Genomic DNA, 14235 nt, shown 5'->3' on the forward strand with positions numbered 1-14235 from the left:
TGAGGTGATGCTGACTTGCCTTTTGAATTAAATGCATGGCCCCGCTGCTGATCATTTTCTTGCCTGCTGCTGCAATGAAATCTCTGTGAATGAATAAAACCTAGAACGTAGAAACGTGGAACACTTCAATGAGCTAACCTAAAGCTTCTGCAATGTGGACGTATCAACGTGAACACAAGGTGAAGCAGAAGAGGACGGAGGAATTAGACATTTCATACTTGATTTCAGCTTCCAGTTTTTCAGTTCTTGCTGCATTATCTCAGTGTGCTTGTGCTGGTGATATGCCTAATATGACCAGGGGCAGAAGTGGTCGACAAGGAAGTAAACTAACCCACAAGATACAATTGCTGGGGAGAGGAAATGGCAGCCAGCGCCATGACATCAAGCACATATATTGTGTGCTTTTAATATAGCAAACCCAAGCTCAGATTTCACTGATATGATGGCCAGGCCAGACTTGACAATGCATCTTCCTGCAGCTCTTCAGGCCAATGAAGCCATTATGGGCGAAATTAATTACTTACTTGGCCTTCTTTACTCCCATTCCCTGCCTTCCTTTGTCTTCCATCACTTTTAATATGTATACACACATATATAAACCATCCCTCTCAGCCTCTGTGCCATCCTCAAGCTCGGTCCTCTACCAGAAGCCTTGGAGTTTGAGGGTTCTGCACAGTATCTTAGCTGTTCTTAGGACTGTGCTCTTCTGGACATCAGTTCCAGCTGCTCTTTCATCCCTTGGTACTTCTCAACCTTTTCGTGTTCCTTCTTTCTGATGTTGGTATTAGCTGGTATCGCCACATCTATCACCATCACCCTCTTCTGCTGTTTGTTCATTACCACTATGTCTGGTTGGTTAGCCAGAACCTGTTTGTGAGTATGGAAGCTGTAGTCCCACAGGACCTTGACCCTGTTGTTCTCAACCACCTTCTGTGGTGTGGCCCATTGGGACTTGGGTGCTTCTATTCCATACTGGGTACAGATGTTCCTGTAAACTATCCCAGCCACATGGTTGTGCCTCTCCATGTAAGCTGACCCGACTAGCATCTTACACTCTGCTACTATGTACTTGACTGACTCAGGGGCATATTTGCACAGCCTGCACCTTGGGCCTGATCTGCTCTGATAGATCTTGGCCTCTACGGATCTTGTACTTAGGGCTTGCTCTTGTAGTGCCATGATTAGTGCCTCTGCGCTGTCTGTAAGTCCAGCTTTTACCAGCCATTGGTAGGTTTTCTCAATATCAGCCACTACTTCAACATGACAGTGGTACATGCCTGTAGGGGCTTGTCCTTCCAGGTTGTCTGCTCCTCTTTACCTGCACTCTCCTCTTATATATTTCTAGGGTTAGGGTTATATATTTATCCATCAGATATGTCAGAACATGAGGAGAGGCAAGTAAGGGTTGGTAAAGTTCAACAGGACATGTGGTACTCTTACTCTATGAATCATGTTATCATGTCTTGAATAGAAACTAAGCATCTAACCTTTGAAGAAAGTGCGTTTGTTAAGTCCTCAGTAAAGGAAAATTGCTGTCAGTCGACCTTAACATTACATCAGCTTGTGATGGAGGGAGTGGACCACACTGATGAGGAGGATGTTGGCAAAGATCAGACAAGATGATGCAATGTTTTTCTATATGCATTCACAGAATTATTACTGTTGTTTCATGCCAGGCTTATCTGAAAAAAAAAAAGTAATATGGTGACATAAACCATAAGAAATCAGGGATCATAAAGGAAGTTGCCAGATGAATGCAGCGCTGACAAGGGAAATTAAAAGTGATGGGAAAAAAAGGCAGGGGATGGAGTAAAGGAGGCCTAGTCCATAATTCATTTCACCCATAATGGCTTCATTGGCCCGAAGAGCTGCCGGAATAGTGCAGGCAACACCGGGCAACCTGATCCCTGGTAACTCAAAGAAAGAGTCCCACCCTGTCTCCAGGCAAACCAAACTACGCTATTCTACAGTATATGTGATAATACAGCCTGCTCTTTGTTTGCACACTGTATGCACACACGCACACATGTGCACACAGTCTTTTGTGCCACTACTCCTAAGCCTTACCCTCACAGCCAAACCTACAGTGTACACACAAACATATAGAAGTGATTCTATAATTACAAGACAAATAATGTTCTTTCTCATCATGTTGACACACTGATAGAAGTAATGCGAGGCTTTTGTGCTCTTTCCTCCCTGCACTTTCACTGAAAAACTGGAGCGGCGAGGAGAAAATGGTTATTTTCTCTGCGGTTTTAGGGAGTTTGCAGTGTTGTGCTTCTCAGTGGAGCTGTAAAGACTTGTGGTCTGCGCAGACGTGGCAGCTGCAGTTGCGGTCAGAGCATTGTGTATGTTTTGGGCACTGCATTCAGGATAATATGACTTGTCGCCTGTGTTGCTCTGGATAGATGTGAGCAGTAGCGCTAACAGCGTGGGGTTAATGGCAAGGAGGCTGGCATCACACAGCGTCACAGGGCTTATTGAGGATTTAGTCTGAGGGTTGTCTGTGGATCTGGGCAGAGCTGGGAGTCTCCTCTGATCTGGGCTCTGTGGGTGTTTGTAATTACAAGTGGCAGCAGTCGGTCTCAGTTGTGGCAATCCCAGGTACTGATGCATGTAGTTATTACATGATTCACTCGCCTCAGAGAGCTTGTGGGTTTTTTAAAGTCTGGAGTTGGGAAAGTTTGGAGCCTCTTGTCGTTAGTATCCGTGTCGCCTAATTGAGCCCAAGCTATAGACATTTATGCAGACGTCTGGTAGGATTTAAGCAGATCACAAACAAATCATATTTTCTTACTTGCCGAACATAATATCCCCACATAAACATTGCTTGGTTTTTATCTGGCTTGCATTTAGGTTAACCAGTGATCCTAAATCGGCCGTGGGTGTGCAATGGTTGTTTGTCTCTCTGTGTCTGATTCCAGCGCCTCACATCCCTCTAGAAGATGATGGATGATGAATGGATGGTTAGCATTTTTGCTCTATTTGTGTTTCGCAGATAATAAGAATATCAGCAACAGCATCTCAAGCAATTACACTACCAAACAAATGGTCTCTGTGAGAGCTTCACAGAAAGCTTCACAGTAATCTGGTCGCTGATTTTGGAAAGACATGATCCTGCTGGATTTTTGAAATTCTTGGATCACCACTAATGAAAGGAAGCCTGTCACTGCTATGCTCGTTTCTGCATTTTCTCACTGCGACACATATCCAGAGTGCTCTTTTAAGCTGCTGTGGTGTGTGTCACTTGCCGCTTTGGCCGATGCTCTCGCTGCTGCTGTTCATATGACATTAGCAAGTCACGGCAGGCACACATTTGCCCTGCCATAGGGTGAACGGGAAAGCGCCAAGCCTATGTGCTGATTGCTCTCCACTCCCTGCTGTGTCGTGTTTGACGCTCTCTTGTGGCAAGTGAAGACGCTAGGGCCTGATGCCAGACACGGATTCCGCAGAAGTTGGCTGACATTTCCTCTCAGCAGGCCAGGAATCAGAGACGGATATCTCATAACTTGTATGTGTTATGACCGGCAGCTATAAGATACAAGTTGGTTGATTGCAGAGAGAGCACAAAGAATTTTTGAACTGAGGATCCCTTTAATGTTACATTGTTTTGATCTTTTCTACTTTTATCTGAGTCACGCCGTGGTTTAAATAAGGTTCAAGATGCTTCATTGCCCTGTCACTGCTCTTGATTGGAGTTTGTCCTGGTAAAAGATTAAAACGTTCACTCATAAAGCACAAATACATTCAAGAACTGAAGGATATAGAATATGCTTACATTTATCAGTTTATCCCACAATGTAGGGCTGCTAAACATGCAGATGTATTATTGAAATGGTCACTCTGCTGATCCTTCAGGTCTTTACACCGCTTCCACAGTTTGTATTCTCATCTTCCACGCTCTCGCTTCGGATGCAATTGTTGTGCAGCAGGTCGCTGACCTTCTTACGATTCATGAAAAAGAAAAAGAGGGACCACGCTGTGCTTTTTGTGTCTTGTTGTTGATTGTGCGGTCAGTTGCAGCAGCCCACTGCTGGGGCGTGGTGGACTCACTGTGTAGCTTGGCAGCGGTACAAGCCAAGCCAGGATTTTGGATGTGGCGATGTGGAGTGCTTGTTGGGAAGCTGAGAGTCCAACCGTGTATGGGCTGAGGAGAAAACAAGGGAAATGGGGGTGGGGGCAGAGTGGGTGTGCGTTTCTGTTTGTGAGGAGGGTGTGTCTGCTAGTAAGTGAGGAGGTGTGTGTGTGTGTGTGTGTGTGTGTGTGTGTGTGTGTGTGTGTCGTTCCAAGGTGGAGACCAGGGTTCCCCTTCCTGTAAGCTGTTAGAGCCTGGCCAGATGGTGAATCTTGACTTCACGTCGGGAAAAACAACAACAAGAGAGCAGGGAGGACTGGAGTGTGTGTGTGTGTGTGTGTGTGTGTGTCTGCGGTGTCCTGTGTGGTGTGGCTGCTGAAGTGAACCAGACAATATTAACTATTCAGGAGGGCAGGGTTTCCCTATGACAGCCTCCTTTGCTCGGCTGACTTCTGACAGACGGTCTCATCTCTCATATCTCTGCGAGAGCTTCATGGAGACACCTGTGTGTGTGTTTGTGTACTGGTATATGACTGATGAGAAGATAGGATAAAGTTTCTCATTTGTTTTCCATGTTGGCCTCGTTGCTGGATTTGCCCTTGTCTTTTGAGTGGTTACACATGCGTGTTTTTTTTTTTGCTCACTGAAGTTGCAGCCTGGTGTTGAGTGGTCTACAAGAATAGGATACCAGTAATTCAATGCTCTGTCCCTACAGCTGAGCAAAGTTAAGATCAAATATCGAATTCAACATAATATTTAAAATATTTTATTTAATTATTTATTGTTTTTTGTAAAATTGTAAATTTTTTTTAATCAATATGGACTGCACATGATGTTTGACATAATTATTTAAAATAATTTTTTTTTATAAAATATTTTATAAAATTAAAATGTGTGTTTTTTAACTGTTGCTGCTTGTTGGTTGGTTAGTTTCAGTGTGCTCGCTTTTTTTTTTTTTAGTTCATTTATGATATGAAACGCAATAAACTTGCTTTGAATTTATGACTTAAATCACTACATTAATCAGAACTTTGCCTTTCCCCATAGACGATCCTCCTAATGCACATTTCTCTTTTTGTGTTCTGTGTTCTAGTTCCCAGAGTGCGGCTTTTATGGCATTTATGACAAGATTTTGCTGTTCAAGCATGACCCAACTACCAACAACATCCTGCAACTGGTTAAAGCAGCCTGTGACATTCAGGAGGGAGATCTGGTCGAAGTTGTGCTCTCAGGTAAGTCATCTCTTCTCTTCCTGTCTTCTGATTCATTCTTGTCATTAGGCCGCACGATGACTTTATCAAAACGTTATCTTCTCTCTATCTATCTTTCTTTCATTACTGCTGTCGTCACACCTCTTGGGGACATCACCTCCTATCTGCTTATTTTACTACAGGTGGTTCACTGACCTAATCGGTTCCAACTGTAGCGCCGCTCCATCAACCTGAAACTCAATCTCTTTTTCCATCCTGTTTCCTCCTTATTTGGCCACCATTCTGCATTCTTACCAATTGAAGCAGTATGATCGTATCTTGACACCTACACTGTCCGACTGCAGTATGATCGTATCTTGACACCTACACTGTCTGACTGCTATGTTGCTCTCTTATCTCTTTTAGCGGCAGCCACATTTGAAGATTTCCAGATTCGGCCCCATGCACTCAACGTGCACTCGTACCGGGCGCCGGCCTTCTGTGATCATTGTGGAGAGATGCTATTCGGACTGGTCAGGCAGGGGCTCAAGTGTGACGGTGAGTAAACCAGGGAGATAAAGTGTGATTAAAAACAAAAATCCGCTTTGATGTGGCTCGCAGATTTCTCTGTTATGTGAACTGTTAACACTCTCCCAATGTGCTCCATCTGGCTGATCTTCCCCTCTCTGGCTCTTTGACCCACGCCGCCCCCTGCAGGATGTGGGCTGAACTACCACAAGCGCTGTGCTTTCAGCATCCCAAACAACTGCAGTGGCGCTCGTAAACGTCGCCTGTCCACCACCTCGCTGAGCAGCACCCAGTCCCTGCGCCTCTCCACCACCGAGTCGGTGTACAGCGTCGGGACGGCCTCCACCTGCGCAGAGGACGCCAGTCTCATTCGCTCGCACACACAAATGGTACTGGTAACTGTATTCACGCAATGCCGGGGTTACTGTTAGATCATTAAAGGGGGCGTTTCAAGTTAATGTCACACAGTGGAAAATTCAAATTTAATTTACTTTAGCCACAGATGTAAAAAGGTTTTTGCGTTGACACTGAAAGTAAGCAAGGAAGGATAGGCCTTTGATAGCAGTGAAATTTCATTCTGAAGCATTGTCCCACTTTTTATACACTTTTCGTTTGCAATGCTGTCTAGAATTTTTGAGATGGGTATCTCAAAACTGGCCAAAGAGTTTCCGCTAAGTGTGGTGAGTAGTTATTGTCATTTATGTGAACCTTAAAAGTAAACAGATCAGCTTAAGGCAGCTTATTAAGGCAGTGGCACTGATAGATTTGCCTTTCTTTCCTTCCCATATATATATATATTCTCCATTTATAAGGGGTGAGGTATTTAATTTTAGAAGAAACCCAAGCTCAAAAATGCTGTGATTGATATAATTGTATGATATATCAGACGGGAAATGTGAAAACAATTTGCCAGTCTGAATGGGGTTTCACAAAGTGATGAATGCACAAAGAATTATCATCGAAAACTCCAGGGCCCCTTTGTTTTTATGGACTTTATTCCAGCAGGCAACTTTTTTTGATTTATGTTGTCATGGGATCACATTGTGGCTGAATCATGAGCTGTTTTCAGTGAAAAATTAAGTCTGCTCGGCTACAAACATCAGAGTGAAACTGTTAATGAGGAGCCGGTTGAACAAAGTGGATCATTTAGCAGCTAAAGAGGCTCATATTTCTCGATACAGAACAAAAACGGACTTAAGAGATTATGACTGTGTTGCGGGAAATGCAATGACAGGGTGTGTGTGTGTGTGTGTGTGTGTGTGTGTGTGTAAGCAGGTTCAATCAAATAAACTCATTTCAGGGAAGGAAGTTTATAAATTAACACTTGAGTAATTAATTAGTATGATTAAGTACCTTGTTCGCGAAAGAAAATGAAGGAGAATGAGTGAAAATCACTTTTCGCTCATTCTTCGCTCTCATTCTCTCAAATTGTTTTTAATTAATAGTTTGTGTTTCCCATTTATCCTGCTAGCCACGGACCCCTAGTGACGCCCGGCGCTTTTACACGGGCCGACCAGTTCATCTGGATAAGATCCTGATGAGCAAGGTGAAGGTGCCCCACACGTTTGCTGTTCACTCCTACACACGGCCGACCGTGTGCCAGTACTGCAAGAGGCTTCTCAGAGGACTGTTCAGGCAGGGTCTGCAGTGCAAAGGTGAGGCTTTGGATGTCCGATGTGATGCGGGGTACTAATCTAACGAGATGAAATGAGCTAACCGTGTTTCATTCCTCCTAGACTGTAAGTTCAACTGCCATAAACGGTGCGCATATAAGGTTCCTAATGACTGCCTCGGGGAAACCATTGGAGGTGAGAGAAAAATGCGTTGTGCACCTTTCTCACGTGTTTATGACTCGTTTAACCCTGCATGGAGTTGATATAATTCCTCATTTGCATGTGTCTATTGTGAGACGTTTGTTACTTTAGCAACTATACCTGAATATAACACTTTATCTAACAATACACAAACTCACTGGCACTAATTTTTTTATCTTCTCAGACAACAGAAGTAACAGCGGTAAGTATTGTTGATACTCAGTACTAATGTAAAACTCTCCATTTGTAGCTTGTAGTGTTAACAAGAAGTGTTATCTTCTCACAGTATATTAAGCATCCATACTGTAATGCTTTATAATAAATGCACACTGTGCACAAGTGTTGGTAAAACATTAGTAAATATTTTATACATCATTTATAAAGAATGCGTCCTAGTAAGCAGTTTATAAATGTAGTATAAATGCTTTATTTCTGATCCATAATAACTTCTATAATGTGTTAAATATTGTTATAGTCATACTTTACTAATGATCAATTAAAGTAGTTACAAACTAGTTATCAAGAAGTTATCAAGGGTTTATAAGATCATTTAGAGAGAGTAAGAAATGATTAATAAACATAATATAATAATATATATTATGGGTCTTTAACAGGGGTCTGCGACCCCTAGGGGGTCTGCGGAGGTACTGCAGGGAGGGTAGCAAAATCTTTGTTTGATTAGACATTTTATATATATATATATATACATATATATACACACACACATATACACACACACCTCTTCTCATGAAATGATAATAATAATATTGATTTATTCTTGACAGATAAAGTGTATCTCTTCTTTATTGATCAGTTTCTTTCAGACATATAACTGATGTGTATAAATGGGAATAAAAAGAGGGAATAAACTTCATGGGCAACAGTGTAGTTTATTAATCATTTGCTTCCATTTTCTAAATGATCTTATAAACCCCTCATAACTCCTTAATGACCAGTTTGTGAATACTTTAATATTTAATGTATAAACGATGAATTGATCATTAGTAAAAATGTGGAAATACCATCACTAAAAACGTCACAGAGGTGCTTAGGAATTTGGAATAAAGCATAACCTGCTTGACAATGTCTATTAATGTGGGAATAGAGCTTTATAAACTGTGAATTACGTATTTACTAATGCTTTACTGACGCTTCATAGTGTGCAGTTATTGTAAAGTGTTATTAGTACTTTAAATCAAGCTGTACTCAACTCTTTCTCCGTCTTCCTTTTCCTCCAGACATGCTGAGTCCCAGTGCAGACCCTGAGGTTCCCATGGACTACAGCAACGAGTACGACACCTCAGACAAGTCTTCAATGGATGACTCGGATGAGGCCTGCAGCATCCCTGGGTCCTTCTCTCCAGAAAACAACCAGGATGGAATCAGTGGAGATCAAAGGCAAGAGAGAAAAAAATATATATGATAATTTGAAGAAGGATCACAGAGAGGTTTAAGAAGGGACGGCATACAGAAGAATAGCGTGCTGACCAAATGGATATGGTTCTTCTTTTTCTAGTGTTTACATCCCCTTAATGAGGGTGGTACAGTCTGTGAGACAGACAACTCGTCGGTCCAGTACAGCCATCAAGGAAGGATGGATGGTTCATTACAGCAATAAGGACACACTGGTAAAAACATCACTCAACATAAGTCGATTCGTTCAAGAGGGATGATTTCCCTTCCTTCCCCTTCTTTTCTAAGATTTACTGCAGCAATTTTTCTTGTTTACTTCCCACTCAGTCAGAGATAAAAAAGTACATGCTGCTCATCAGTCTATTTCCTCTGTCCAGTTGCCCCTCTCAACCTTTATTGTCCCTCTGCCACTTAGGCGCTTTATTGCTTCATTTTTCTTTTATATCTCTGTGTACGTGGACGTGTGTGAGCGTGTGTAGATGAAGGAACGTCTGAAGACTGATGATGAAGCATGCCCTGCCTGAAAACATAACAGCAGATGTGTAGCGAATTCTGTCTAAAAGCCCATTTCCTGAATTTTATGTCTCTTAATTACTAGATTCTGAATTCGGCCTCGGATGATTTAGTTTGCCTCTGTAGCCTCCTTCATGCTTATATTTTCCTTTCTGGCTACGCTAACGCTCTTTTTCATTCTTTGTCTCTTTTTTGTCTTCATTTTCCACCTTCTCCACTTGCAGCTTAAACTCCTCCTCGTCGGTCTTTACCTCCAATCCATGCCGCATCCCTCATTCTCTGTCCTCTTCACATCACACTCCTTGATATACTATCTGAACTTTAATGTCCCACCCCACTCCAACCCCCAAACAGAGAAAGAGGCACTACTGGCGTCTGGACTGTAAGTGCATCATCCTATTCCAGAATAACACCTCCAACAAATACTACAAGGTAAGTATAGAATATTACCCAGCAAGCAGTTATCTAACTTCATGTATTTGAAGTCTGCAAGTTCTTTCGCTCACCCGTCCTCCTGCCCTCTTGTAGGAGATCCCTCTGTCTGAGATTCTGGAGCTGCGTCCCGCCACCAACTTCTCGCTCGTTCCCCAAGGCACCAATCCCCACTGCTTCGAGCTCATCACAGGCACCATGTGCTATTTCGTAGGGGAAGACCCCAACACGCTCCCCTCCCTGTCCCCCAGCCACCCCCAGACTGTCCCGCAGACGCCTCCCTCCCCCAGCCTGGTGGCGCCCAACAGCGGCATTGGGCGTGAGGTGGCGAAAGCATGGGAGAGCGCCATTCGCCAGGCCCTCATGCCCGTCATCTTTCAAGACGCGCCGGTGGCTGAGGGGAACACGCCGCACAGTAAGTCGAGAAGCACATCGATACTTTCAGTAAGCGGTGTCCTCAAGGTTCTTCGCAAGTTTGTTTTTGAGTTTGAACGAGAAAACCCTAATAAAAACAAACCTGCACTTTGTTCCTGTTGTTTTTCAGGACAAGCCTCTGTTAGCATATCGGTGTCCAACAGTCAAATCCAAGAGAACGTGGTATGTTGTTTTGTCAGTTTAATCAGTCTTCCTTCTTATTTCACACTGAGCATTGTGGTGATTGTATAAATGTTGCTTTCCTGCAGGATATTGGCATGGTGTACCAGATTTTTGCTGATGAGGTGCTGGGATCTGGGCAATTTGGCGTGGTGTATGGAGGTATGCCATTCCTACAGGGTCATGTTGGAAATAGTGGTTTGTAGTGGTGTTCAGTTTTACATATCGTAGGTCCGGTGTGTAGAGTAGAGTAGAGCACTCTGGCATATGAGCCATCGTCACCATGACCACTGTCAGTTGCGAAATTGATTTGTGAGTAATGTAGAGGTATGGATTTGTGGGTGGCTTTATAAAAGGCAGGTTCCCGTACAACTTAGTTTAGTCCAGTAATGTAAGAGCACAGTGTTAAATATACGTCCTTTATTTCTTCAGGAAAGCACAGGAAGACGGGAAGAGACGTAGCTGTCAAAGTCATTGACAAGCTTCGCTTTCCTACCAAGCAGGAGAGCCAGCTGAGGAATGAGGTGGCCATACTGCAGGTAAACACACGCACGTATACATTCTACTTGAAGTTATCTCAGAATAAATCAGACTAAGAACCATTTCCTAAAGAGAAGCAGTTAAACATTTCAGTTACCTAATATTTGATTTAGGGTCTGGCCAAACCAGTCTACAGATCATATGAGTATTTGAACAATAAAAAAACAAAACAAAAAAAAACAGACAATAGTATGAAAACACTGATCTTTACAACAACAGCAAAATTTCCATCTGCAAAGCTTGAAAAGGTCAGGTTACAGAAGTCAGTGTTATCTGATAACTGCATTCTACTACAGTTTATCTTTCCCTCTGATGAACTGAACTACTGTGATATTTACATCAAATGTTCTGTTTTAATGGAGGGGAAAGTCTTATTTAATCAATTTTTTTATATACTTGAACAACCTGGAGAATAGTAAACGAAACCAACTCTTAATGCATTATATATTATTTTCAGTTATTTATTTAAATGAGAGAAACCTTGCAGATGTTTGAGAAATGTATTAAAAACAGTAATTAAAGTAAAAATCTTTGCATTTTCGTGAAATCGGTGATCCAGTAGAGTATTTGTTGTGAAGAACAAACAAATAAAACAAATAAAACAAACAAATACAAATAACAAATAAAAATGAATTCGAAAGCATAGTCAAATATTTTTTTTCTGTACTGTTTTGATTGACTACGTTTAAAAGCACTGCACACTATCAACCAGCAGATGGAGACAGGGGCACAATCTTTCTCTGTCCTAACTTGTTTATGACTCTGTCACTAACAGACCTGACTTTCCCTCCTCTTTGCAGTTAAGTCATTTGTCCCTGCACAGAAATTTCACTTGCATTTTCATCACATTTCAAGTTAAATGTGCCTTCAAAGTGTTCTGACTTACATAACTGAGTAATATAAGTGCCCAGGCATTTTACTGCAGCTGTGAGCATCCTGTTTCTACACATGAATCAATTTTCTCTGTTTCACCTTGCATCCTAAGTGGTTTAGTGTCTTTTTCTGACTCACTTTCCTGTCACTATCTCTTTATATCTTACCCTCACGTCACCCTGCCTCCGTTTTTGCACTCTTAATTCACACTCTCTGCCAACACTTCTCTCCCACCACTCTCCCTTTTTTGCTTGCTGTTCCAACCACACCACACGTTTTTTCAAACACGTCTCAAATGTTCCACATTACCCAACTCCTTCCCTGCTCTTCCTCCCTGGCACGTCTCAGAGTTTACGTCACCTGGGCATCGTGAACCTGGAGTGTATGTTTGAAACCCCAGAGAAAGTGTTCGTGGTGATGGAGAAGCTGCATGGTGACATGCTGGAGATGATCCTGTCAAGTGAGAAGGGCAGACTGCCTGAGAGGCTCACTAAGTTCCTCATCACGCAGGTGTGTATGCACCCTGGCGCACGAGAGATTTGTTGTGTTGTAATTGCACTCTGCATGCTTACACAGTGGTCTACGCATAAAGCGTGCTCTACATCCATATATATGTTTGAATGCGTCATGTTTTTTTTTTTTTTTATTAAACCATATCCTGTTTGTGTGGTTTGCAGATTCTTGCAGCTTTGAGACATCTCCACTTCAAGAACATCGTTCACTGTGATCTGAAACCTGAAAATGTGCTGCTTGCGTCTGCTGATCCGTTCCCGCAGGTACCCGTACACGCAAGCAACACTGACATTTTTACACATGGCAGTTGTGGTTTTCACACCACAGCACAGACAATGCAGTTACAATAACATGTCTAGTCACACCTGCTCAGTATCCTGTCTCATTTTACTCATTTAAGGTTTTTACACTCTCATTTTTGTACAAGATGCCTGATTCCCTGCTCTCTGGCCCTGTTTCTATGTCCCTCTCTCAGGTGAAGCTGTGTGACTTTGGCTTCGCCCGTATCATTGGTGAGAAGTCCTTCCGTCGATCGGTTGTTGGCACCCCCGCCTACTTGGCCCCAGAGGTCCTGCTCAACCAGGGCTACAACCGCTCTCTTGACATGTGGTCAGTCGGCGTCATTATGTATGTCAGCCTCAGCGGGACGTTTCCGTTCAATGAGGATGAAGATATCAACGACCAGATCCACAACGCGGCCTTCATGTACCCCCCCAACCCCTGGAAACAGATCTCCAGTGATGGTAAAGTGTCGCATTAGTTTGCAATCCCCTTCTCTAGAGACTTGTAACATTCACATGCACTTTTTAAGGTTTGCGGTGATGTGATCAAATTGTGTTTATTAGTCACAATGGTGTGGGTTTCTATGATCGTGCCCACCCTAGTTATATCGAGGAGATGAAAACCAGAAATACCACGTCTCAGTATAGCGCACATTTCAGTTCAGCATATTTGAGGAAGAAGAAGAGATGTCAACTATGAAAAGTCCCAACCCAATTTTATAGTAAGGCGTTGATGTGTGATCGGTTGCATAACTATGGCATAGGGAGTGGTGGCTCTGAGTATCTAGCCTTTAAAAGACACTACTGCCTTTTTGTGACCATCTCTATCTACAAGTTGTGTTTTCTAGCTTAGAATGAGCCCTTCATATGTACACAGGAAGCAGGTCACCTTCAACAGAACCTGCCACAGTGTGCTGCTATGCCTCTAAAGTAGCCTTGAATAGACAAATAACAAAAATGGCTGTCGAGATGGCCCTTTGCTTCTTTAAACATTTTTACTGGGGGCTTGAATTTGACGCCGCACGTCCATTGCTTAGAAAATAAGGGATGAATGAGGGGTATTTAGTTGGGTGCAGCCTTCAATGTCACTGCTAGATGCTACTCAATCCTACACACTGCTCCTTTAAGAAATTGTCTGTATGCTGACTTCCTGTCGTTTTTTTTTTTAATCACAACATGTTATCTAACAATCTGTCTGCTTTTTGTTTCCAGCAATTGACCTGATCAACAACCTGCTGCAAGTAAAGATGAGGAAACGCTACAGCGTAGACAAAAGTCTCAGCCATGTATACCTACAGGTAGCTTATGGAAACTACTCATGCACACATGCATACTCGACCTGTGCAATCCCAAATTCACGGCATTGTGTACAGAGCCTGTGACTGCCAGTAACTTTTGTGGCAGAGCGTTACCTCAAGATGAACTTTAATAAACGTTGAGGCTGTTAAAGAAAGTGGCAAATATGA

General features: G+C 42.7%; 1 protein-coding gene across 2 annotated transcripts in view; it reads left to right on the forward strand.

Moving 5' to 3' along the window:
* The window catches only part of prkd2 (protein kinase D2), a 29916-nt gene that overhangs the window by 13322 nt on the left and 2359 nt on the right, over positions 1-14235 (forward strand). The window contains exons 2-18 of one of the 2 annotated variants that reach the window (XM_047594887.1): positions 5172-5310; positions 5695-5826; positions 5986-6185; positions 7268-7451; positions 7533-7604; positions 7795-7812; positions 8849-9008; positions 9127-9238; positions 9891-9968; positions 10065-10383; positions 10513-10565; positions 10652-10724; positions 10995-11101; positions 12324-12485; positions 12653-12751; positions 12964-13231; positions 13982-14067. In XM_047594887.1, coding sequence (XP_047450843.1) covers positions 5172-5310; positions 5695-5826; positions 5986-6185; positions 7268-7451; positions 7533-7604; positions 7795-7812; positions 8849-9008; positions 9127-9238; positions 9891-9968; positions 10065-10383; positions 10513-10565; positions 10652-10724; positions 10995-11101; positions 12324-12485; positions 12653-12751; positions 12964-13231; positions 13982-14067 — 2262 coding nt within the window. The remainder of the gene's footprint in view (positions 1-5171; positions 5311-5694; positions 5827-5985; positions 6186-7267; positions 7452-7532; positions 7605-7794; positions 7813-8848; positions 9009-9126; positions 9239-9890; positions 9969-10064; positions 10384-10512; positions 10566-10651; positions 10725-10994; positions 11102-12323; positions 12486-12652; positions 12752-12963; positions 13232-13981; positions 14068-14235) is intronic. The other variant, XM_047594888.1, reaches the window with a different exon arrangement.

The sequence above is a fragment of the Mugil cephalus genome, chromosome 9 (assembly GCF_022458985.1).
Source record: "Mugil cephalus isolate CIBA_MC_2020 chromosome 9, CIBA_Mcephalus_1.1, whole genome shotgun sequence".
NCBI lineage: Eukaryota > Metazoa > Chordata > Actinopteri > Mugiliformes > Mugilidae > Mugil > Mugil cephalus.